The 26,775-nt window shown below is 41.1% G+C and overlaps 1 protein-coding gene across 1 annotated transcript in view; it reads left to right on the plus strand.

The window, feature by feature from the left end:
- Positions 1-26,775, plus strand: part of fgfr4 (fibroblast growth factor receptor 4) — a 66,896-nt gene that overhangs the window by 16,171 nt on the left and 23,950 nt on the right. The window contains exons 3-8 of the mRNA XM_061963022.1: positions 8,476-8,651; positions 8,727-8,895; positions 14,095-14,364; positions 17,083-17,172; positions 17,256-17,422; positions 21,331-21,454. Coding sequence (XP_061819006.1) covers positions 8,476-8,651; positions 8,727-8,895; positions 14,095-14,364; positions 17,083-17,172; positions 17,256-17,422; positions 21,331-21,454 — 996 coding nt within the window. The remainder of the gene's footprint in view (positions 1-8,475; positions 8,652-8,726; positions 8,896-14,094; positions 14,365-17,082; positions 17,173-17,255; positions 17,423-21,330; positions 21,455-26,775) is intronic.

A 26,775-nucleotide genomic window follows, 5' to 3' on the forward strand; every position in this document is an offset into this window, starting at 1 on the left:
TTCCGCTCTCAGCCTTATTTACAAGACACAGACCAGTGAAGATGGATCTCACACTGAAGACCAGGACTTTCTACTTCTGCGCTCGCGCATTCCATCCCTGGCCCCGCCCCCCTATCCGAGACGGCGGCGCGCCCTCAGGACCACAAGAAAGAACCGAATGTTTCTTACATCTTTAGTCCGCTTTGAACCATCCAGTTCTTTTTTTTGTTCTGCCGACTGAGACCAGAACCGGAATGAAACTCGAATTTGGATCCGAGGAAAAATGGACGATAAACAATCTTTGTTTTTTTAGTTTGTTACAGAAAAAAATATATAAATTTGCCTGAAATGAATAATAAAAAATGTAATCATTATTTAAACTAAAGACATTTTTTGACCGACTTGAACCAGCTGTCACTTGGAAAATAAAGTTAAATAAACTCAATAAAAAATGAACAATTTATAAAACACTTTATTCTACAAAACTAAAATTAATAAAACAATTTTAATCAAAATGAGGAATTGCTACAATGAACAGCTTTTCGAAGCAGGCATGATCATTAGACATTGAAACAACGTTGACAACTTGTTGAATTAGGTCCTGACTTGTTGAGCAACTCAACCTTAACATTAATACAACATGCTTTTTGACGACTTTTAATCAATTAATGTCAGGTTCTCACATTAATTTGACCTTTGAAATTTGGTCATTTTCCCAACCAATATTCTACAACACAAATAAAGCGTTAAAACAACATGCTTTCTGACAACGTTTAATCAATGTTGGATTTCACATTAATTTGACCATTGAAATGTGGTCATTTTCCCAACCATTAATCTACAACACGAATACCACATTGAAACAACATGCTTTTCGATGACATTTAATCAATGTTGGGTTCTCACATTAATTTGACCATCGAAAATTGGTCATTTCCCAACCAATATTCTACAACATAAATACAACGTTGATACAACATGCTTTTTGACGACGTTTAATCAATGTCGGGTTCTCACATTAATTTGACTATTGACATTTGCTCATTTTCCAACCAGTATTCTACAACACAAATCCAACGTTGAAACAACATGCTTATTTAACGACGTTTAATCAATGTCGGGTTCTGACGTTTATTTGACCATTGAATTTTGGTCATTTTCCATACCAATATTCTACAACATAAATACAACGTTGATACAACATGCTTTTTGACGACGTTTAATCAATGTCGGGTTCTCACATTAATTTGACTATTGACATTTGCTCATTTTCCAACCAGTATTCTACAACACAAATCCAACGTTGAAACAACATGCTTTTTTACGACGTTTGATGAAAGTTGGGTTCTGACGTTGATTTGACCATTGACTGACCAACATGCTTATTTAACGACGTTTAATCAATGTCGGGTTCTGACGTTTATTTGACCATTGAATTTTGGTCATTTTCCATACCAATATTCTACAACATAAATACAACGTTGATACAACATGCTTTTTGACAACGTTTAATCAATGTCGGGTTCTCACATTAATTTGACTATTGACATTTGCTCATTTTCCAACCAGTATTCTACAACACAAATCCAACGTTGAAACAACATGCTTTTTTACGACGTTTGATGAAAGTTGGGTTCTGACGTTGATTTGACCATTGACTGACCAACATGCTTATTTAACGACGTTTAATCAATGTCGGGTTCTGACGTTTATTTGACCATTGAATTTTGGTCATTTTCCATACCAATATTCTACAACATAAATACAACGTTGATACAACATGCTTTTTGACAACGTTTAATCAATGTCGGGTTCTCACATTAATTTGACTATTGACATTTGCTCATTTTCCAACCAGTATTCTACAACACAAATCCAACGTTGAAACAACATGCTTTTTTACGACGTTTGATGAAAGTTGGGTTCTGACGTTGATTTGACCATTGACTGACCAACATGCTTATTTAACGACGTTTAATCGATGTCGGGTTCTGACGTTGATTTGACCATTGAATTTGGGTCACTTTCCCAATCAATATTCTACAACACAAATACAACGTTGAAACAACATGCTTTTTGACAACTTTTAATCAATGTGGGGTTCTGACATGGATTTGACCATTGAAATTTGGTCATTTTCCAACCAGTATTCTACAACACAAATCCAACGTTGAAACAACATGCTTCTTGACGACGTTTGATGAAAGTTGGGTTCTGACGTTGATTTGACCATTGACTGACCAACATGCTTATTTAACGACGTTTAATCAATGTCGGGTTCTGACATTGATTTGACCATTGAAATTTGGTCATTTTCCCAACCAATATTCTACAACACAAATACAACGTTGAAACGACATGCTTTTTGACAACGTTTAATCAATGTTGGGTTCTGACGTTTTTTTGACCATTGAAATTTGGTCATTTTCTCAACCAATATTCTACAACACAAACATAACTATGAAACAACATGCTTTTTGATGACGTTTAATCAATGTCGGATTCTGACATTGATTTGACCATTGAAATTTGGTCATTTTTCCAACCAATATTTGACAACACAAATACCACGTTGAAACAACATGCTCTTCGACGACATTTAATCAATGTTGGGTTCTCACATTAATTTGACCATTGAAAATTGGTCATTTCCCAACCAATATTCTACAACACAAATACAACAATTGAAACAACATGTTTTTGACGACATTTGATGAAAGTTGGGTTCTGGCGTTGATTTGACCATTGACTGACCAACATGCTTATTTAACGACGTTTAATCAATGTCAGGTTCTGACATTGATTTGACCATTGAAATGTGGTCATTTTCCCAACCAATATTCTACAACACAAATACAACGTTGAAACGACATGCTTTTTGACAACGTTTAATCAATGTTGGGTTCTCACATTAATTTGACCATTGAATTTTGGTCATTTTCCCAACCAATATTCTACAACGCAAACATAACTATGAAACAACATGCTTTTTGATGACGTTTAATCAATGTCGGGTTCTGACGTTGATTTGACCATTAATTTTGGTCATTTTCCCAACCAATATTTGACAACACGAATACCACGTTGAAACAACATGCATTTAGACAACTTTTAATCAATGTTGGGTTCTGACGTTGATTTGACCATTGAATTTTGGTCATTTTTCCAACCAATATTTGATAACACAAATACCACGTTGAAACAACATGCTTTTCGATGACATTTAATCAATGTTGGGTTCTCACATTAATTTGACCATTGAAATTTGGTCATTTTCCCAACCAGTATTCTACAACACAAATACAACGTTGAAACAACATGCTTTTTGACGACATTTGATGAAAGTTGGGTTCTGGCGTTGATTTGACCATTGACTGACCAACATGCTTATTTAACGACGTTTAATCAATGTCGGGTTCTGACGTTTATTTGACCATTGAATTTGGGTCACTTTCCCAATCAATATTCTACAACACAAATACAACGTTGAAACAACATGCTTTTTGACAACTTTTAATCAATGTGTGGTTCTGACATTGATTTGACCATTGAAATTTGGTCATTTTCCAACCAATATTCTACAACACAAATACAACTTCGAAACAACATGCTTTTTGATGACGTTTGATGAAAGTTGGGTTCTGACATTGATTTGACCATTGAATTTTGGTCATTTTCCCAACCAATATTTAACAACACAAATACCACGTTGAAACAACATGCTTTTTGACAACTTTTAATCAATGTGGGGTTCTGACGTTGATTTGATCATTGAAATTTGGTCATTTTCCAACCAGTCCTCTACAACACAAATACAAGGTTGAAACATGCTTTTTGACGACGTTTGATGAAAGTTGGGTTCTGACGTTGATTTGACCATTGACTGACCAACATGCTTATTTAACGACGTTTAATCAATGTCGGGTTCTGACATTGATTTGACCATTGAAATGTGGTCATTTTCCCAACCAATATTCTACAACACAAATACAACGTTGAAACAACATGCTTTTTGACAATGTTTAATCAATGTTGGGTTCTGACGTTGATTTGACCATTGAATTTTGGTCATTTTCCCAACCAATATTCGACAACACAAACACAACTATGAAACAACATGCTTTTTGAAACGTTTAATCAATGTTGGGTTCTCACATTAAATTGACCATTGAAATTTGGTCATTTGGCCTGGTACCGGTCCGCGGATCGATTGGTACCGGGCCGCACAAGAAATTGAAAAAAAAAGAAATAATTTTTTTCATTTTTTATTTTTTTTGTTAAATCCTAAGCGGTAGAAAATGGATGGATGGATGTTAAATCAACATAAAAAACACAAGATACACTTAGTGCACCAACCCAAAAAAACTCCCTCCCCCATTCACACTCATTCACACAAAAGGGTTGTTTCTTTCTGTTATTAATATTCTGGTTCCTACATTATATATCAATATAGATCAATACAGTCTGCAAGGGATACAGTCCGTAAGCACACATGATTGTATTTTTTTATGACAAAAAAATAAATACAACTATTTTGCAACGTTGTTTCAAAGCCAGTTTTAAAGGACATGCATGTATAATCAACGTTGTATCAATGTCTTGTGCCTGCTGGGATACTGATAAAGCATGTCACACGCGCCCCCAGGGGGTCCCTCCCTGTTATTTGAAAAGGACTGGATTAAAGTGACACATTTTTGCTGTTTTCTTGCTCACGTTTTAGCAGGATTGCACCAAAAATTGTTTTTCCCTATACGTAGGTGTGGACTTTCCCCCTATTGTTGTGGTAAATAATGAAATAATCATGACGTAACTGTGCACAAATTAACGTTATTAGTAGATCATTAGTCTGGGCCGGACTGAGAGGCCGCCGACGTCCACAGGGGAACGTTTTGGCAAGGAGTTAAAATCATTTCATGTCTTAATCAAAAGAGACGTTATCCTGCCAAAGACTCTTCAATGCTGTGCTGGCATATTTGAAAAGGGGGGCATGTGGTGGTCAGCGAGACCACGGAGAGGGCGGGCAGCTTGACTTCAAAGCCGCTCTACTGACGTAGATTGATTTGACGCTCGGCGGTCTCCACATTTGAATTCATGCACAATTTAGTTCTTTCAGGTTGTGCCGCTCTGACCGGGCCAGACAAGCGCCTTGTTTGTGTTGTGCTTGTTGTGTTTGCCCCCTCGCCTCGGGGTGACGATTCACACTCTGCCGCGAGTTCAACGGCGGGGCATGTCCGTCTCTGTCCCCCTCGCAAGTTCATTAGCACCGGTCCTCGGACCGCAGACAAGTCTTCTACGCGGTCCCCGTTTTTTGTCTACCTCTCTTCTCCAGACTCAATGTTGCAATTGTGCGTTTGTTCCTGAGCGCATGAACGGTTTGTGTACTTTGGGGCAGTTAGTGAAAGAAAAAGGCAGCACTTCACTCCCGACAGGGGAACAGATTGCCTTTTCACTAAGCGCTCGCAGGAAGCAATCAAACCGAAAATTGCCCTGGAAAATTGCTGGTTCTGAGTGACTGAGCGGTAATGGAGGTCCCCAAACATGTGCTGCTCGTAGAGCGAGTGGGCGAGCCCATGAATGGGCGAGCGACCCAATGAATGGAGGCCACTGTGGCCCACGGTGACATGATAGCCGCCAGGTTATCTGGGCATTCATCGCCATTTCCTGAAACGGTCTAGGAACAAGATGTTCGATGTTCCAGGATGTGTTAGTGTAACCCGCGTGGTTAAGTCCCTTTTCCGGTCCCGCATGCTAGCTACCAAGCTAAAAGCCCGGGCTATCAACCCGATCAGGGAGTGAAGTTTACCAACGTACACACGGCCCAGCCCTGTTACAAACACCCCACTGAACCTCACTCCCATCCGGGTCACGGCACCACTGTAACCCGTCTGGTTCAGTCTTGTGTTCCGCCTGGGACTCAAACTTGAGATGTTGGGCATGAGGGAAGAAGAGCGTGCTCACTACCGAGCTAAAGGCAACACGATACTGTTCATGAAATTGTCAGGGAGTGAGTTTAACCAACGCACACATGGGTCAGGCCTCCGTTACAAACACCCCAGTAAACTTCACTCTCATCCGGGTTACGGCACCACTGTAACCCGTCTGGTTCGGTCGTCTGTTCCACCTGGGACTCAAAACTTGAGCTGTTCGGCTTGAGATAAGATTGTGCAAGCTACTGAGCTAAGAGCCGGTGCTGGCAACACGACACTGTTCATGAAATTGTCAGGGAGTAAAGTTTATCAACGTACACATGGGTCTGGCCTCCGTTACAAACACCCCAGTAAACCTCACTCTCATCCGGGTTACGGCACCACTGGTTCGGTCTTCTGTTCCGCCTGGGACTCAAAACTTGAGCTGTTCGGCTTGAGATAAGATTGTGCAAGCTATTGAGCTAAAAGCCGGTGCTGGCAACACGACACTGTTCATGAAATTGTCAGGGAGTAAAGTTTATCAACGTACACATGGGTCTGGTCTCCGTTACAAACACCGCAGGAAACCTCACTCTCATCCGGGTCACTGCACCACTGTAGCCCGTCAGGTTCGGTCTTCTGTTCCGCCTGGGACTCAAAACTTGAGCTGTTCGGCTTGAGAGAAGATTGTGCAAGCTCCTGAGCTAAAAGCCGGTGCTGGCAACACGACACTGTTCATGAAATTGCCAGGGAGTAAAGTTTATCAATGTACACATGGGTCTGGTCTCCGTTACAAACACCCCAGTAAACCTCACTCTCATCCGGGTCATGTCACCACTGTAACCCGTCTGGTTCGGTCGTCTGTTCCACCTGGGACTCAAAACTTGAGCTGTTCGGCTTGAGATAAGATTGTGCAAGCTACTGAGCTAAGAGCCGGTGCTGGCAACACGACACTGTTCATGAAATTGTCAGGGAGTAAAGTTTATCAACGTACACATGGGTCTGGCCTCCGTTACAAACACCGCAGGAAACCTCACTCTCATCCGGGTCATTGCACCACTGAAGCCCGTCAGGTTCGGTCTTCTGTTCCGTTTGGGACTCAAACTGTTCGGCTTTAGAGAATATTGTGCAAGCTACTGAGCTAAAAGCCGGTGCTGGCAACACGACACTGTTCATGAAATTGTCAGGGAGTAAAGTTTATCAACGTACACATGGGTCTGGCCTCCGTTACAAGCACCGCAGGAAACCTCACTCTCATCCGGGTCACGTCACCACTGTAACGCGTCTCGTTCGGTCTTCTGTTCCACCTGGGACTCAAAACTTGAGCTGTTCGGCTTGAGAGAAGATTGTGCAAGCTACTGAGCTAAAAGCCGGTGCGGGCAACACGACACTGTTCATGAAATTGTCAGGGAGTAAAGTTTATCAACGTACACATGGGTCTGGCCTCCGTTACAAACACCCCAGTAAACCTCACTCTCATCCGGGTCATGTCACCACTGTAACCCGTCTTGTTCGGTCTTCTGTTCCACCTGGGACTCAAAACTTGAGCTGTTCGGCTTGAGAGAAGATTGTGCAAGCTACTGAGCTAAAAGCCGGTGCTGGCAACACGACACTGTTCATGAAATTGCCAGGGAGTAAAGTTTATCAACGTACACATGGGTCTGGCCTCCGTTACAAACACCGCAGGAAACCTCACTCTCATCCGGGTCATTGCACCACTGTAGCCCGTCAGGTTCGGTCTTCTGTTCCGCCTGGTACTCAAACTGTTCGGCTTTAGAGAATATTGTGCAAGCTACTGAGCTAAAAGCCGGTGGTAGCAACACGACACTGTTCATGAAATTGCCAGGGAGTAAAGTTTATCAACGTACACATGGGTCTGGTCTCCGTTACAAACACCCCAGTAAACCTCACTCTCATCCGGGTCATGTCACCACTGTAACCCGTCTTGTTCGGTCTTCTGTTCCACCTGGGACTCAAAACTTGAGCTGTTCGGCTTGAGAGAAGATTGTGCAAGCTACTGAGCTAAAAGCCGGTGCTGGCAACACGACACTGTTCATGAAATTGCCAGGGAGTAAAGTTTATCAACGTACACATGGGTCTGGCCTCCGTTACAAACACCGCAGGAAACCTCACTCTCATCCGGGTCATTGCACCACTGTAGCCCGTCAGGTTCGGTCTTCTGTTCCGCCTGGTACTCAAACTGTTCGGCTTTAGAGAATATTGTGCAAGCTACTGAGCTAAAAGCCGGTGGTAGCAACACGACACTGTTCATGAAATTGTCAGGGAGTAAAGTTTATCAACGCACACATGGGTCTGGCCTCCGTTACAAACACCGCAGGAAACCTCACTCTCATCCGGGTCATTGCACCACTGAAGCCCGTCAGGTTCGGTCTTCTGTTCCGCCTGGGACTCAAACTGTTCGGCTTTAGAGAATTTTGTGCAAGCTACTGAGCTAAAGGCCTGTGCTATCATCAAGTTGTCGGTGAGGTTTACTAACTTACACATGCCCCAGCCACACCGTCTGGCCTCCGTAACACCAGGATTGTTCTGCTTTTGTTAAATCCGCTCTCTTCTCTGTTTGTCCCTGCAGATCTCCGAGCCTCCAAGCCTCTGATCGCGCCTGGATACCCAGAAAACGTCACGGCGCTGGTTTACAGTCAGGCGACGCTGGTGTGTAAAGTCCATCGGCCGGCGTCCACCAAAGTGCAGTGGCTGAAAGCGGAGCTGGCAGGGCCGGGAGGAGGTCCACACTTCAGAGCTCTCACGGTAGCGCATTAAAGTCCCGGACAAAACGTTGCTCTTATGTCAAGTCAACTGGCTAAACGTCTACGATGTGTGCAGGCATTGCAGAGCAACGCCTCGAAGGTGAACACCCTGCATCTGTCCAACATCAGTCGGGAGGATGGCGGCGAGTACATCTGCATGGCGGAGAGAACGCACGGCGGGAAAACTGTGCAAGCCATGCAGTCGGCGTGGCTGGAAGTCCTTCCAGGAACCATCCTTGCCTCAGGTCTACTTTCAAACCTTTCCCAATGCCGAGCACAATGGTCGCCAATGAGCTTAAGTGTAAGCTGATACTGTCGTTAGAAACCTGAGAAGAGGGCCAGAAAGTGAGCTCCTCTCCTCCGTCCACCGTCACATGTTCATTAACTCGCCACCTCCCGACGTCCTCCTCCGGGTTTTGTTGGCTTTGCTTGATCACTTTGTCCGACAATCATCCACCAAAGGGACGGCAAAATGAAACAGCTCAGGGGAGGCGAGGGTGTGTGCGGAGGAGGGTCAGTCCTGCTGGTCTCCATGGGGATGTCATTGTTCACATGAAACATAAAGGAGTGGGGGGTGCATTTAGCATGTTGGATGAAGAAGTGCCCTGCTGACCGCTCTCTTAGGTTTAAACACAATCTGAGAAAGGACATTCTTGGCTTGGATGGACAGTGACTTGGTCTAGGGGTGTCCTCGTTCATTTCTGTCATTTCAGGGCACTCAGTCCATCGCAACTGTTCAGTTGGTCTTAGAAGACAGTTGAGGCTCATAGACTAAGGCAGGGGTCAGCAACCTAAAACGTAGAAAAATTGGACCAAAAACACAAAAAAATAATCTGTCTAGAGCCGCAAAAAATGAAAAGCCCTATCCATTCCTCCATCCATTTTCTACTGCTTATCCCTTTTGGGGTTTTTAAGTGTTATATTGAAGGCAACACATGACGTAAGTGTCTATATTAGCTTTAATAGCCTACTATCAAAATGACTATGCAGGCTGAAGCAAATCTTTGTTGGCATAAATGTTGAAATGTAACATTTATTCTACACATTTTTACAACATTAGAAACCATTAGTAAATGGTTTAATCAATGTCGGGTTCTGACAATGATTTGAGCATTGAATTTTGGTCATTTTCCCAACCAATATTCTACAACAAATATACAACGTTGAAACAATATGATTTTTGACGACATTTAATCAATGTTGGGTTCTCACATTAATTTGACCATTGAAATTTGGTCATTTTCCCAACCAATATTCTACAACACAAACACAACATTGAAACAACATGCTTTTTGACAATGTTTAATCAATGTCGGGTTCTGACGTTGATTTGACCATTGAATTTTGGTCTATTTTCCCAACCAATATTCTACAGCACAAATACAACGTTGAAACAACATGCTTTTTGACAACGTTTAATCAATGTTGGATTTCACATTAATTTGACCATTGAAATTTGGTCATTTTCCCAACCAATATTTACAACACTAACCTAACGTTGAAACAACATGCTTTTTGACGACGTTTAATCAATGTTGGGTTCTGATTTAATTTCCCCAACCAATATTCTACAACACAAATACAATGTTGAATTTTGAAACAACATGCTTTTTGTTGGTTTTCATTTAATGTCAGGTTCTGACGTCGATTTGACCATTGAATTTTGGTCATTTTCCTAACCAATATTCTACAACACAAACATAACGTTGGAACAACATGATTTTTGACGACATTTAATCAATGTCGGGTTCTGACGTTGATTTGACCATTGAATTTTGGTCTATTTTCCCAACCAATATTCTACAGCACAAATACAACGTTGAAACAACATGCATTTTGACAACGTTTAATCAATGTTGGATTTCACATTAATTTGACCATTGAAATTTGGTCATTTTCCCAACCAATATTCTACAACACTAACGTAACGTTGAAACAACATGCTTTTTGACGACGTTTAATCAATGTTGGGTTCTGATTTAATTTCCCCAACCAATATTCTACAACACAAATACAATGTTGAATTTTGAAACAACATGCTTTTTGATGGTTTTCATTTAATGTCAGGTTCTGACGTCGATTTGACCATTGAAATTTGGTCATTTCCCCAACCAAAATCTACAACACAAACATAACGTTGAAACAACATGCTTTTTGACGACATTTAATCAATGTCGGGTTCTGACGTTGATTTGACCATTGAATTTTGGTCATTTTCCCAATCAATATTCTACAACACAAACCTAACGTTGGAACAACATGCTTTTTGACTATGTTTAATCAATGTCGGGTTCTAACGTTGATTTGACCATTGAAATTTGGTCATTTCCCCAACCAATATTCTAAAACACAAATACAATGTTGAACTTTGAAACAACATGCTTTTTGATGGTTTTCATTTAATGTCAGGTCCTGACATTGACTTGACCATTGAATTTTGGTCATTTTCCTAACCAATATTCTACAGCACAAATACAATGTTGAAACAACATGCATTTTGACAACGTTTAATCAATGTTGGATTTCACATTAATTTGACCATTGAAATTTGGTCATTTTCCCAACCAATATTCTACAACACTAACCTAACAGTGAAACAACATGCTTTTTGACGACGTTTAATCAATGTTGGGTTCTGATTTAATTTCCCCAACCAATATTCTACAGCACAAATACAATGTTGAATTTTGAAACAACATGCTTTTTGATGGTTTTCATTTAATGTCAGGTTCTGACGTTGATTTGACCGTTGAAATTTGGTCATTTCCCTAACCAAAATCTACAACACAAACATAACGTTGAAACAACATGCTTTTTGACGACATTTAATCAATGTCGGATTCTGACGTTGATTTGACCATTGAATTTTGGTCATTTCCCAATCAATACTCGACAACACAAATACAACGTTGAAACAACATGCTTTTTGACAATTTTTAATCAATGCTAGGTTCTGACGTTGATTTGACCATTGAAATTTGGTCATTTCCCCAAACAGTATTTTACAACACAAACCTAACGTTGGAACAACATGCTTTTTGGCAACGTTTTAATCAATGTCGGGTTCTGACGTTGATTTGACCATTGAATTTTGGTCTATTTTCCCAACCAATATTCTACAGCACAAATACAACGTTGAAACAGCATGCATTTTGACAACGTTTAATCAATGTTGGATTTCACATTAATTTGACCATTGAAATTTGGTCATTTTCCCAACCAATATTCTACAACACTAACCTAACGTTGAAACAACATGCTTTTTGACGACGTTTAATCAATGTTGGGTTCTGATTTATTTTCCCCAACCAATATTCTACAACACAAATACAATGTTGAATATTGAAACAACATGCTTTTTGATGGTTTTCATTTAATGTCAGGTTCTGACGTTGATTTGACTATTGAATTTTGGTCATTTTCCTAACCAATATTCTACAACACAAACATAACGTTGGAACAACATGCTTTTTGACAACATTTAATCAATGTCGGATTGTGACATTGATTTGACTATTGAATTTTGATCATTTTCCCAACCCATATTTTACAACACAAACATAACGTTGAAACAACATGCTTTTTGGCAACGTTTCAATCAATGTCGGGTTCTGACGTTGATTTGACCATTGAATTTTGGTCATTTTTCCCAACCAATATTCTACAACACAAATACAACGTTGAATTTTGAAACAACATGCTTTTTGACGGTTTTCATTTAATGTCAGGTTCTGACATTGATTTGACCACTGAATTTTGGTCATTGTCCCAACCAATATTCTACAACACAAATACAACGTTGAAACAACATGCTTTTTGACGACATTTAATCAATGTCGGGTTCTGACGTTGATTTGACCATTGAGATTTGGTCATTTCCCCAACCAATATTCTACAACACAAACCTAACGTTGAAACAACATGCTTTTTGATGACATTTAATCAATGTTGGGTTCTGATGTTGATTTGACCATTGAATTTTGGTCATTTTCCCAACCAATATTCTACAACACAAACATAACGTTGAAACAACATGCTTTTTGGCAAGGTTTGAATCAATGTTGGATTTTGACGTTGATTTGACCATTGAAATTTGGTCATTCCCCAACCAATATTCTACAACACAAATACAATGTTGAATTTTGAAACAACATGCTTTTTGACGGTTTTCATTTAATGTCAGGTTCTGACGTTGATTTGACCGTTGAAATTTGGTCATTTCCCTAACCAAAATCTACAACACAAACATAACGTTGAAACAACATGCTTTTTGACGACATTTAATCAATGTCGGATTCTGACGTTGATTTGACCATTGAAATTTGGTCATTTCCCCAAACAGTATTCTACAACACAAACCTAACGTTGGAACAACATGCTTTTTGGCAACGTTTCAATCAATGCCGGGTTCTGACGTTGATTTGACCATTGAATTTTGGTCATTTTCCCAACCAATATTCTACAACACAAATACAATGTTGAATTTTGAAACAACATGCTTTTTGACGGTTTTCAGGTTCTGACATTGATTTGACCATTGACTTTGAATTTTGGTCATTTTCCCAACCAATATTCTACAACACAAACCTAACGTTGAAACAACATGCTTTTTGGCAACGTTTTAATCAATGTCGGATTCTGACGTTGATTTGACCATTGAAATTTGGTCATTTCCCTAACCAATATTCTACAACACAAATACAATGTTGAATTTTGAAACATGCTTTTTGACGGTTTTCATTTAATGTCAGGTTCTGACATTGATTTGACCATTGAATTTGAATTTTGGTCATTTTCCCAACCAATATTCTACAACACAAACACAACGTTGAAACAATATGTTTTTTGACGAGTTTTATTCAATGTCAGGTTCTGACGTTGATTTGACCATTGAGATTTGGTCATTTCCCCAACCAATATTCTACAACACAAACCTAATGTTGGAACAACATGCTTTTTGACGATGTTTAATGAATGTCGGGTTCTGACGCTGATTTGACCATTGAAATTTGGTCATTTCACCAACCAATATTCTACAACACAAACCTAACGTTGGAACAACATGCTTTTTGACGATGTTTAATCAATGTCGGGTTCTGACGTTGATTTGACCATTGAATTTTTGGATCCAACATCAGACATCAACGTTGTCTCAATTTACAAATACAACTATTTTGCTACGTGTGCAATAATTCCGTCCAGAAAATGTTGACTTTGATTGCGCAGAATCCTTGAAGTAGCCACAATTGCTCCAGGACTGAGACCTACAAGAATCAGAGCCATGTTAACTTCTGTAAACACAGTGCAGTTTTTTTTAAAAATGTGAACGACTACATAAAAAGGTGGGATTTGACAAAGAAATCCGACTCTGCAGTGTGAACGTAGCCTTCGATTGGTCGGCTCTAGATGACGATTTCAAGCATTTCTGCTTTTTCCCCCAACAGACGTTCGTGAGGACCCCAGCAAGGAGACGGCAGAAAATCTCTTCGTAGACTTTGGTAACGTCCTGAACCTGCGCTGCGATGCCAGCGTTCGGCCCGGCATGGCGGTTGTCTGGTACAAGGAGGGAAGCCGGTTGGCGGCCACACCCCGGACCCACATCCATGGCGCCGTCATCGAGATCAAAGACGTTACGGAGGAGGATTCGGGGGTTTATATGTGCGTTCTTCGTGGAACTCGAGAAGTTTTGAGGAACTTTACCATCACGGTGACCGGTAAGGATGCAATACGACACGGGTGTCCAAAGTGCGGTCCGGTGGCCCATCCTAAAAACACTATTACAAAGAAAAAGATAAAAATTAGAATACATTGACACAAATAATTATTATTGCTCAAAAAATAATATTAATTTATTTTATTTTATTTATGTATTTATTTGACAGGGACAGTACAATGAAACATTGCTACCCATAGGTAACCGATGTCAAAGTACACAGGCTAATTTGCACCCCTTGTCCCTGGTTAGGCTTTTAAAGAAGAGTTGAGAAAAGTGTAAAACACAAACAAAAGGGTTAAGACAACTACAAAAATAAAAACACATTGATAATAATTGGCCCCATTTGTCCATTACTACACCCAGTTCTAGTGCTTACACTTCAGTTTTGTGGAGAAAAGTTTAATGTCCGACTGTGACTTTAACTCCATTAAAAACGTATTTTAATCAATGGATGGATCGGAAGTTGGTCTAGAAATATAAGCGTTGAAAGTAAAAGTTATATATATTGATATACCACTCATTTTTAACACTTTTATGATCGGGGGCGTTTTGGATCCCCAAGACCTTTAGTCTGATATTTTTTAAACTACCATTGTTAAAAAAAAAATAATGTATCAAAAGCAATGTTGTTATGAATTATTTAGATATTTAAGGCTCCAATTAAAATATTCAATTTTTAAAAATATTTGATGAAAAATATGACATATTTTGTGTTTTTGCCATTAAAATATATATATATATATATATATATTTTTTTTTAAAAGGCCAACATTTTTTTTTGAAAATATATATTGATATATGACTACTTTTTCATACTTTTACGATTGGGGGCATTTTGGATCCCCAATACCTTTAGTCAGATTTTTTTTTAACTACCATTGTTCCAAAAATAATAATGTATCAAAAGCAATGTTGTTATGAATGATTTATCTACTTAAGGCTCTAATTAAAATATTACATTTTGAAAACTATTTGGTGAAAAATATGGCATATTTTGTGTTTTTGACATAAAAAAAATTCATATATTTTTTTTCCAAAAAAGGCAAAAACATTTTTTACAAATATATATTGGTATATTACTCATTTTTCATACTTTTACAAGTGGGGGCGTTTTGGATCCCCAATACCTTTAGTCAGATTTTTTTTTAACTGTCATTGTTCAAAAAATAATAATGTATCAAAAGCAATGTTGTTATGAATGATTCATCTATTTAAGGCTCCAATTATAAAAATAAAATAAAAATAAAAATATTTGGTGAAAAATATGGCGTATTTTGTGTCTTTGCCATTAAAAAAAATTCCATCCATCCATCCATTTTCTACCGCTTATTCCCTTTGGGGTCGCGGGGGGCGCTGGAGCCTATCTCAGCTACAATCGAATTAATATATATTTTTTCCCAAATAAAGCCAAAAAACTTTATTTTTTAAATATATACTGATAAATGACTAATTTTTAATACTTTTAAGATTGGAGGCGTTTTGATCCCCAGGAGCTTGAGTCAGATTTTTTTTTTTAAACTGCCATTGTTCAAAAAATAATAATGTATTAAAAGCAATGTTGTTATTAATTATTTATCAATTTAAGGCTCCTAATAAAATATTCAATTTTGAAAAATATTTGGTGAAAAATATGGCATATTTTGTGTTTTTGCCATAAAAAATATTATTTTTTTTATTTTTTTTAAAGGCGAAAAACTTTTTTTTTAAAATATATATTGATATATGACAAATTGTTGATACTTTTACAATTGGCGGCATTTTGGATCCCCATGACCTTTAGTCAGATTTTTTTTTAAACTGACATTGTTCAAAACCTGGCCCTGCGATGAGCTGGCGACTTGTCCAGGGTGTACCCCGCCTTCCGCCCGATTGTAGCTGAGATAGGCTCCAGCGCCCCCCGCGACCCCAAAGGGAATAAGCGGTAGAAAATGGATGGATGGATGGATGTTCAAAACCTAATAATGTATCAAAAGCAATGTTGTTATGAATTATTCATCTATTTAAGGCTAAATATTAAAATATTCCATTTTGAAAAATATGTGGTGAAAAATATGTCATATTTCGTGTTTTTGCCATTAAAAAAATAAAATAAAAAACATTCTTTGAAAATATATATTGATTTTTTTAATACTTTTATGATTGGGGGAGTTTTGATCCCCAAGACCTTTGGTCTGATTTTTTTTTTAAACTTCCATTGTTCAAAAAATGATAATGTATCAAAAGCAATGTTGTTATTAATTATTTATCTATTAAAAGCTCCAATTAAAATACTCAATTTTGAAAAATATCTGGTGAAAAATATGGCATATTTTGTGTTTCAGCCATTAATTTTTTTTATATTTTCTTAACAAAAAAAAAAAAGGCAAAAAACATTTTTTATAAATTTAAAAAACTTTATGGCAATGGATAGCTCTAAATGTTAGTCGGTGGATAGTTAAGTGTTGAAAGTAAAAAATATTAACATATTACTTTTTTTTTTAACACTTTAATGGCTTTAATTAAGGGTGCCCAGGACCTTTAACATTCCCCATAACTGAGGGGAGCCCTCATGGTTTTGATAATAACTATAAAATATAACAATAGCGCCCGCATGCTCTCACTTTTCAGTGTTTGACCCTCAGTGGAAAAAGTTTGGACACCCCTGCAATAGGAAGTTAAAAAAAACTGCATTTTTAAAGGCCAAAAAAAAATCAATCTGACTTTCCCCACACTGAAGACTCGTTGGGCTCGGGGGACGACGACGAGGACAACGGCTTGGAGGACTCATCATCGGAGGTGGAAAACGACCAAGTTTACATTTCCAGAGGTGTGTTGGTGGTTTGCTTTTGTAGTTTAGCAGCCAACTGGACCCGGAGGCAATGCCATAAATGTCCCGTGTGGTACTCACAGGTCCCTACTGGACCCACACCCAGCGTATGGAGAAGAAGCTTTATGCCGTCCCGGCGGGCAACACGGTGAAGTTCCGCTGCCCGGCCATGGGCAGCCCTGTGCCCACCATTCGTTGGCTGAAAAACGGGCGGGACTTTCGAGGAGAGCACCGCATTGGAGGCATCAAGGTAGGTACATTTTCCAAATTCTTATTTCCTTGTTGGTGTCTTATCCAAGTAAAACAGGGGCCAGACCATGTGCACTTTGGTAAACCTCACTTCAAGAGCCGTGCTGGCTATCCAGTTGATAGCCTGGGTTTTTAACTTGGTAGTCAACAGGCTCGGAACAGGGGAAAAAAACAACGCAGCCGAAAGAGTGAAGTACACGACCAATACAATGGTGCTGTGACCCGGATCGGAGAGAGGTTTAGGGGGAGTAGGTGAGTAACGGGGCCATGTGTACATTGGTAAACCTCACTCCCTGACAGCTTCAAGAGCGGGGAAAAAAAGAAGGCAGTGGAAAGAGTGAAGTACACGACCGTTACAATGGTGCCGTGACCCGGATCGGAGAGAGGTTTAGGGGGAGGAGGTGAGTATCGGGGCCATGTGTACGTTGGTAAACCTCACTTCAAGAGCCGTGCTGGGTATCCAGTTGATAGCCTGGGTTTTTAGCTTGGTAGTCAACAGGCTCGGAACAGGAAAAAAAACAACGCAGCCGAAAGAGTGAAGTACACGACCAATACAATGGTGTCATGACCCGGATCGGAGAGAGGTTTAGGGGGAGTAGGTGAGTAACGAGGCCATGTGTACATTGGTAAACCTCACTCCCTGACAGCTTCAAGAGCGGGGAAAAAAAGAAAGGCAGTGGAAAGAGTGAAGTACACGACTGTTACAATGGTGCCGTGACCCGGATCGGAGAGAGGTTTAGGGGGAGTAGGTGAGTAACGGGGCCATGTGCACTTTGGTAAACCTCACTTCAAGAGCCGTGCTGGCTATCCATTTGATAGCCTGGGTTTTTAGCTTGGTAGTCAACAGGCTCGGAACAGGGGGAAAAAACAACGCAGCCGAAAGAGTGAAGTACACGACCAATACAATGGTGTCGCGACCCGGATCGGAGAGAGGTTTAGGGGGAGTAGGTGAGTAACGAGGCCATGTGTACATTGGTAAACCTCACTCCCTGACAGCTTCAAGAGCGGGGAAAAAAAGAAGGCAGTGGAAAGAGTGAAGTACACGACCGTTACAATGGTGCCGTGACCCGGATCGTGGAGAGGTTTAGGGGGAGTAGGTGAGTATCGGGGCCATGTGTACGTTGGTAAACCTCACTGGCTATCCATTTGATAGCCTGGGTTTTTAGCTTGGTAGTCAACAGGCTCGGAACAGGGGAAAAAAACAACGCAGCCGAAAGAGTGAAGTACAATGGTGCCGTGACCCGGATCGGAGAGAGGTTTAGGGGGAGTAGGTGAGTAACGGGGCCATGTGTACATTGGTAAACCTCACTCCCTGACAGCTTCAAGAGCGGGGGGAAAAAGAAGGCAGTGGAAAGAGTGAAGTACACAACCGTTACAATGGTGCCGTGACCCGGATCGGAGAGAGGTTTAGGGGGAGTAGGTGAGTAACGGGACCATGTGTACGTTGGTAAACCTCACTTCAAGAGCCGTGCTGGGTATCCAGTTAATAGCCTGGGTTTTTAGCTTGGTAGTCAACAGGCTCGGAACAGGATAAAAAACAACGCAGCCGAAAGAGTGAAGTACACGACCAATACAATGGTGTCATGACCCGGATCGGAGAGAGGTTTAGGGGGAGTAGGTGAGTAACGAGGCCATGTGTACATTGGTAAACCTCACTCCCTGACAGCTTCAAGAGCGGGGAAAAAAAGAAGGCAGTGGAAAGAGTGAAGTACACGACCGTTACAATGGTGCCGTGACCCGGATCGGAGAGAGGTTTAGGGGGAGTAGGTGAGTATCGGGGCCATGTGTACGTTGGTAAACCTCACTTCAAGAGCCGTGCTGGGTATCCAGTTCATAGCCTGCATTTTTAGCTTGGTAGTCAACAGGCTCGGAACAGGGGAAAAAAACAACGCAGCCGAAAGAGTGAAGTACACGACCAATACAATGGTGTCGTGACCCGGATCGGAGAGAGGTTTAGGGGGAGGAGGTGAGTAACGAGGCCATGTGTACATTGGTAAACCTCACTCCCTGACAGATTCAAGAGCGGGGAAAAAAATAAGGCAGTGGAAAGAGTGAAGTACACGACCGTTACAATGGTGCCGTGACCCGGATCGGAGAGAGGTTTAGGGGCAGTAGGTGAGTAACGGTGCCATGTGTACGTTGGTAAACCTCACTTCAAGAGCCGTGCTGGGTATCCAGTTGATAGCCTGGGTTTTTAGCTTGGTAGTCAACAGGCTCGGAACAGGAAAAAAAACAACGCAGCCGAAAGAGTGAAGTACACGACCAATACAATGGTGTCATGACCCGGATCGGAGAGAGGTTTAGGGGGAGTAGGTGAGTAACGAGGCCATGTGTACATTGGTAAACCTCACTCCCTGACAGCTTCAAGAGCGGGGAAAAAAAGAAGGCAGTGGAAAGAGTGAAGTACACGACCGTTACAATGGTGCCGTGACCCGGATCGGAGAGAGGTTTAGGGGGAGTAGGTGAGTATCGGGGCCATGTGTACGTTGGTAAACCTCACTTCAAGAGCCGTGCTGGGTATCCAGTTGATAGCCTGGGTTTTTAGCTTGGTAGTCAACAGGCTCGGAACAGGAAAAAAAACAACGCAGCCGAAAGAGTGAAGTACACGGCCAATACAATGGTGCCGTGACCCGGATCGGAGAGAGGTTTAGGGGGAGTAGGTGAGTAACGGGGCCATGTGTACATTGGTAAACCTCACTCCCTGACAGCTTCAAGAGCGGGGGAAAAAAGAAGGCAGTGGAAAGAGTGAAGTACACGACCGTTACAATGGTGCCGTGACCCGGATCGGTGAGAGGTTTAGGGGGAGTAGGTGAGTAACGGGGCCATGTGCACTTTGGTAAACCTCACTTCAAGAGCTGTGCTGGCTATCCAGTTGATAGCTTGGGTTTTTAGCTTGGTAGTCAACAGGCTCGGAACAGGAAAAAAAACAACGCAGCCGAAAGAGTGAAGTCCACGACCAATACAATGGTGCCGTGACCCGGATCGTGGAGAGGTTTAGGGGGAGTAGGTGAGTAACGGGGCCATGTGTACGTTGGTATACCTCACTTCAAGAGCAGTGCTGGCTATCCAGTTTTAGATCGGTAGTCAGCAGACTGGCGTCTCATGCCGGCGACATAGGTTTGAGTGGAACAGAAAGAAAAAAACAACGTACACGACCGCTACAAAGGTGCCGTGACCCGGATCGGAGAGAGGTTTAGGGGGGGTTAGGTGAGTAACGGAGGCCAGCCGGAGTGGCTGGGCCATGCGTACGTTGGTAAACTTCACTCCCTGGCAACTTCTAGAGCAGGGCTGACTACCCAACTGGATAGCCAGCCCTGCTGACACGGGTTTGAGCGGAACAGAACCAAACCAGGGCAGCTGAAAGAGTGAAGTACACAACCGCTTCGTTAGGGGACGGCGTGCCGCGGCGGGTAGAACGGCCGTGCCAGCGACTTGAGGCTTCCAGGATTGATCCCCGTCTCTGGCTATCCAAGTCCCTGGGCAAGACACTTCACCCTCGCTCCCAGGGTCTGCTTTGTCCTTATGACGCTTGATGAACTGAAGGGAGTCCTCCACATTGTCTTTTGTGGCGGCTTCAACAAACGCACCAATCTTTGACATCAGGTGGCTTTAAAGTCGGCTGCACAACGGTCTATAAAAGTGGTAAGAAGAACCAGAAAATTCACACTGGTGAATGAATGATAGGCGGTGGTCCCTGGAGGGGCCATAGCCATGCATCCGTCAGTCTACCCCAGGTCAGCCGCGGCTACAAATGTAGCTTACCACCACCTTGTGGAGTGAATGAATAATGGCTTCTCACTTCTCTGTGAGCGCTTTGAGTATGTAGTCGATAGAAAAGCGCTATATAAATATAATTCATTATTATTTTTATGACCGCTACATCCGTATCTGGTCTGCTTTGTTTTCTAGCTGCGACATCAGCACTGGAGCCTGGTGATGGAGAGCGTCGTGCCGTCAGACCGAGGAAACTACACCTGCGTGGTGGACAACAAACATGGCTCCATCACTCACAGCTACGTCCTCGACGTCCTGGGTAAGCCACATGAGAGTCTACCGTCTGTTTTTAGCCCCAACCTCCGGGCTTCAAAAACTGCACCGGGTGTATCAAATCCTGAAAGTTTAGAGCTTCATGCCGTCTGAACTGATCGTGTTCGCCGGATCTTGCGGGAAAAGCATCTCACCTTCAAATCAATCAATCAATCAATCAATCAATGTTTATTTATATAGCCCTAAATCACAAGTGTCTCAAAGGGCTGCACAAGCCACAACGACATCCGCGGTACAGAGCCCACATCAGGGCAAGGAAATACTCACAACCCCAATGGGACGTCGATGTGAATGACTATGAGAAACCTTGGAGAGGACCGCATACGTGGGTATCTAGGGGAAACCGGATGCAATGGTTGTAAAAACAATGGTTGTGAAAGTCCAGTCCATAGTGGATCTAACATAATAGTGAGAGTCCAGTCCATAGTAGATCTAACATAATAGTGAGAGTCCAGTCCATAGTGGATCTAACATAATAGTGAGAGTCCAGTCCATAGTGGATCTAACATAATAGTGAGAGTCCAGTCCATAGTGGATCAAACATAATAGTGAGAGTCCAGTCCATAGTGGATCTAACATAATAGTGAGAGTCCAGTCCATAGTGGATCTAACATAATAGTGAGAGTCCAGTCCATAGTAGATCTAACATAATAGTGAGAGTCCAGTCCATAGTGGATCTAACATAATAGTGAGAGTCCAGTCCATAGTAGATCTAACATAATAGTGAGAGTCCAGTCCATAGTAGATCTAACATAATAGTGAGAGTCCAGTCCATAGTAGATCTAACATAATAGTCAGAGTCCAGTCCATAGTAGATCTAACATAATAGTGAGAGTCCAGTCCATAGTGGATCTAACATAATAGTGAGAGTCCAGTCCATAGTGGATCTAACATAATAGTGAGAGTCCAGTCCATAGTGGATCTAACATAATAGTGAGAGTCCAGTCCATAGTAGATCTAACATAATAGTGAGAGTCCAGTCCATAGTGGATCTAACATAATAGTGAGAGTCCAGTCCATAGTGGATCTAACATAATAGTGAGAGTCCAGTCCATAGTGGATCTAACATAATAGTGAGAGTCCAGTCCATAGTGGATCTAACACAATAGTGAGAGTCCAGTCCATAGTGGATCTAACATAATAGTGAGAGTCCAGTCCATAGTGGATCTAACATAATAGTGAGAGTCCAGTCCATAGTAGATCTAACATAATAGTGAGAGTCCAGTCCATAGTGGATCTAACATAATAGTGAGAGTCCAGTCCATAGTGGATCTAACATAATAGTGAGAGTCCAGTCCATAGTAGATCTAACATAATAGTGAGCGTCCAGTCCATAGTGGATCTAACATAATAGTGAGAGTCCAGTCCATAGTGGATCTAACATAATAGTGAGAGTCCAGTCCATAGTGGATCTAACATAATAGTGAGAGTCCAGTCCATAGTGGATCTAACATAATAGTGAGCGTCCAGTCCATAGTGGATCTAACATAATATCAATCAATCAATCAATCTTTATTTATATAGCCCTAAATCACAAGTGTCTCAAAGGGCTGCACAAGCCACAACGACATCCTCGGTACAAAGCCCACATACGGGCAAGGAAAAACTCACCCCAGTGGGACGTCGATGTGAATGACTATGAGACATAATAGTGAGAGTCCAGTCCATAGTGGATCTAACATAATAGTGAGAGTCCAGTCCATAGTGGATCTAACATAATAGTGAGAATCCAGTTCATAGTGGATCTAACATAATAGTGAGAGTCCAGTCCATAGTGGATCTAACATAATAGTGAGAGTCCAGTCCATAGTGGATCTAACATAATAGTGAGAGTCCAGTCCATAGTGGATCTAACATAATAGTGAGAGTCCAGTCCATAGTGGATCTAACATAATAGTGAGAGTCCAGTCCATAGTGGATCTAGCATAATAGTGAGAGTCCAGTCCATAGTGGATCTAACATAATATTGTGAGAGTCCAGTCCATAGTGGATCTAACATAATAGTGAGAGTCCAGTCCATAGTGGATCTAACATAATAGTGAGAGTCCAGTCCATAGTGGATCTAACATAATAGTGAGAGTCCAGTCCATAGTGGATCTAACATAATAGTGAGAGTCCAGTCCATAGTGGATCTAACATAATAGTGAGAGTCCAGTCCATAGTGGATCTAACATAATAGTGAGAGTCCAGTCCATAGTGGATCTAACATAATAGTGAGAGTCCAGTCCATAGTGGATCTAACATAATAGTGAGAGTCCAGTCCATAGTGGATCTAACATAATAGTGAGAGTCCAGTCCATAGTGGATCTAACATAATAGTGAGAGTCCAGTCCATAGCGGATCTAACATAATAGTGAGAGTCCAGTCCATAGCGGATCTAACATAATAGGGAGAGTCCAGTCCATAGTGGATCTAACATAATAGTGAGAGTCCAGTCCATAGTGGATCTAACATAATAGTGAGAGTCCAGTACATAGTGGATCTAACATAATAGTGAGAGTCCAGTCCATAGTGGATCAAACATAATAGTGAGAGTCCAGTCCATAGTGGATCTAACATAATAGTGAGAGTCCAGTCCATAGTGGATCTAACATAATAGTGAGCGTCCAGTCCATAGTGGATCTAACATAATATCAATCAATCAATCAATCTTTATTTATATAGCCCTAAATCACAAGTGTCTCAAAGGGCTGCACAAGCCACAACGACATCCTCGGTACAAAGCCCACATACGGGCAAGGAAAAACTCACCCCAGTGGGACGTCGATGTGAATGACTATGAGACATAATAGTGAGAGTCCAGTCCATAGTGGATCTAACATAATAGTGAGAGTCCAGTCCATAGTGGATCTAACATAATAGTGAGAATCCAGTTCATAGTGGATCTAACATAATAGTGAGAGTCCAGTCCATAGTGGATCTAACATAATAGTGAGAGTCCAGTCCATAGTGGATCTAACATAATAGTGAGAGTCCAGTCCATAGTGGATCTAACATAATAGTGAGAGTCCAGTCCATAGTGGATCTAACATAATAGTGAGAGTCCAGTCCATAGTGGATCTAGCATAATAGTGAGAGTCCAGTCCATAGTGGATCTAACATAATATTGTGAGAGTCCAGTCCATAGTGGATCTAACATAATAGTGAGAGTCCAGTCCATAGTAGATCCAACATAATAGTGAGAGTCCAGTCCATAGTGGATCTAACATAATAGTGAGAGTCCAGTCCATAGTGGATCTAGCATAATAGTGAGAGTCCAGTCCATAGTGGATCTAACATAATAGTGAGAGTCCAGTCCATAGTGGATCTAGCATAATAGTGAGAGTCCAGTCCATAGTGGATCTAACATAATAGTGAGAGTCCAGTCCATAGTGGATCTAACATAATAGTGAGAGTCCAGTCCATAGTGGATCTAACATAATAGTGAGAGTCCAGTCCATAGTGGATCTAACATAATAGTGAGAGTCCAGTCCATAGTGGATCTAACATAATAGTGAGAGTCCAGTCCATAGCGGATCTAACATAATAGTGAGAGTCCAGTCCATAGCGGATCTAACATAATAGTGAGAGTCCAGTCCATAGCGGATCTAACATAATAGTGAGAGTCCAGTCCATAGTGGATCTAACATAATAGTGAGAGTCCAGTCCATAGTGGATCTAACATAATAGTGAGAGTCCAGTCCATAGTAGATCTAACATAATAGTGAGAGTCCAGTCCATAGTGGATCTAACATAATAGTGAGAGTCCAATCCATAGTGGATCTAACATAATAGTGAGAGTCCAGTCCATAGTGGATCTAACATAATAGTGAGAGTCCAGTCCATAGTGGATCTAACATAATAGTGAAAGTCCAGTCCATAGTAGATCTAACATAATATTGTGAGAGTCCAGTCCATAGTGGATCTAACATAATATTGAGAGTCCAGTCCATAGTGGATCTAACATAATAGTGAGAGTCCAGTCCATAGTAGATCTAACATAATAGTGAGAGTCCAGTCCATAGTAGATCTAACATAATAGTGAGAGTCCAGTCCATAGTGGATCTAACATAATAGTGAGAGTCCAGTCCATAGTGGATCTAACATAATAGTGAGAGTCCAGTCCATAGTGGATCTAACATAATAGTGAGAGTCCAGTCCATAGTAGATCTAACATAATATTGTGAGAGTCCAGTCCATAGTGGATCTAACATAATATTGAGAGTCCAGTCCATAGTGGATCTAACATAATAGTGAGAGTCCAGTCCATAGTAGATCTAACATAATAGTGAGAGTCCAGTCCATAGTAGATCTAACATAATAGTGAGAGTCCAGTCCATAGTGGATCTAACATAATAGTGAGAGTCCAGTCCATAGTGGATCTAACATAATAGTGAGAGTCCAGTCCATAGTGGATCTAACATAATATTGAGAGTCCAGTCCATAGTGGATCTAACATAATAGTGAGAGTCCAGTCCATAGTGGATCTAACATAATAGTGAGAGTCCAGTCCATAGCGGATCTAACATAATAGTGAGAGTCCAGTCCATAGCGGATCTAACATAATAGTGAGAGTCCAGTCCATAGCGGATCTAACATAATAGGGAGAGTCCAGTCCATAGTGGATCTAACATAATAGTGAGAGTCCAGTTCATAGTGGATCTAACATAATAGTGAGAGTCCAGTCCATAGTAGATCTAACATAATAGTGAGAGTCCAGTCCATAGTGGATCTAACATAATAGTGAGAGTCCAGTCCATAGTGGATCTAACATAATAGTGAGAGTCCAGTCCATAGTGGATCTAACATAATAGTGAGAGTCCAGTCCATAGTGGATCTAACATAATAGTGAGAGTCCAGTCCATAGTGGATCTAACATAATAGTGAGAGTCCAGTCCATAGTGGATCTAACATAATAGTGAGAGTCCAGTCCATAGTGGATCTAACATAATAGTGAGAGTCCAGTCCATAGTGGATCTAACATAATAGTGAGAGTCCAGTCCATAGTAGATCTAACATAATATTGTGAGAGTCCAGTCCATAGTGGATCTAACATAATATTGAGAGTCCAGTCCATAGTGGATCTAACATAATAGTGAGAGTCCAGTCCATAGTGGATCTAACATAATAGTGAGAGTCCAGTCCATAGTAGATCTAACATAATAGTGAGAGTCCAGTCCATAGTGGATCTAACATAATAGTGAGAGTCCAGTCCATAGTGGATCTAACATAATAGTGAGAGTCCAGTCCATAGTGGATCTAACATAATATTGAGAGTCCAGTCCATAGTGGATCTAACATAATAGTGAGAGTCCAGTCCATAGTGGA

Source organism: Nerophis lumbriciformis, linkage group LG09, assembly GCF_033978685.3.
Source record: "Nerophis lumbriciformis linkage group LG09, RoL_Nlum_v2.1, whole genome shotgun sequence".
Taxonomy (NCBI): domain Eukaryota; kingdom Metazoa; phylum Chordata; class Actinopteri; order Syngnathiformes; family Syngnathidae; genus Nerophis; species Nerophis lumbriciformis.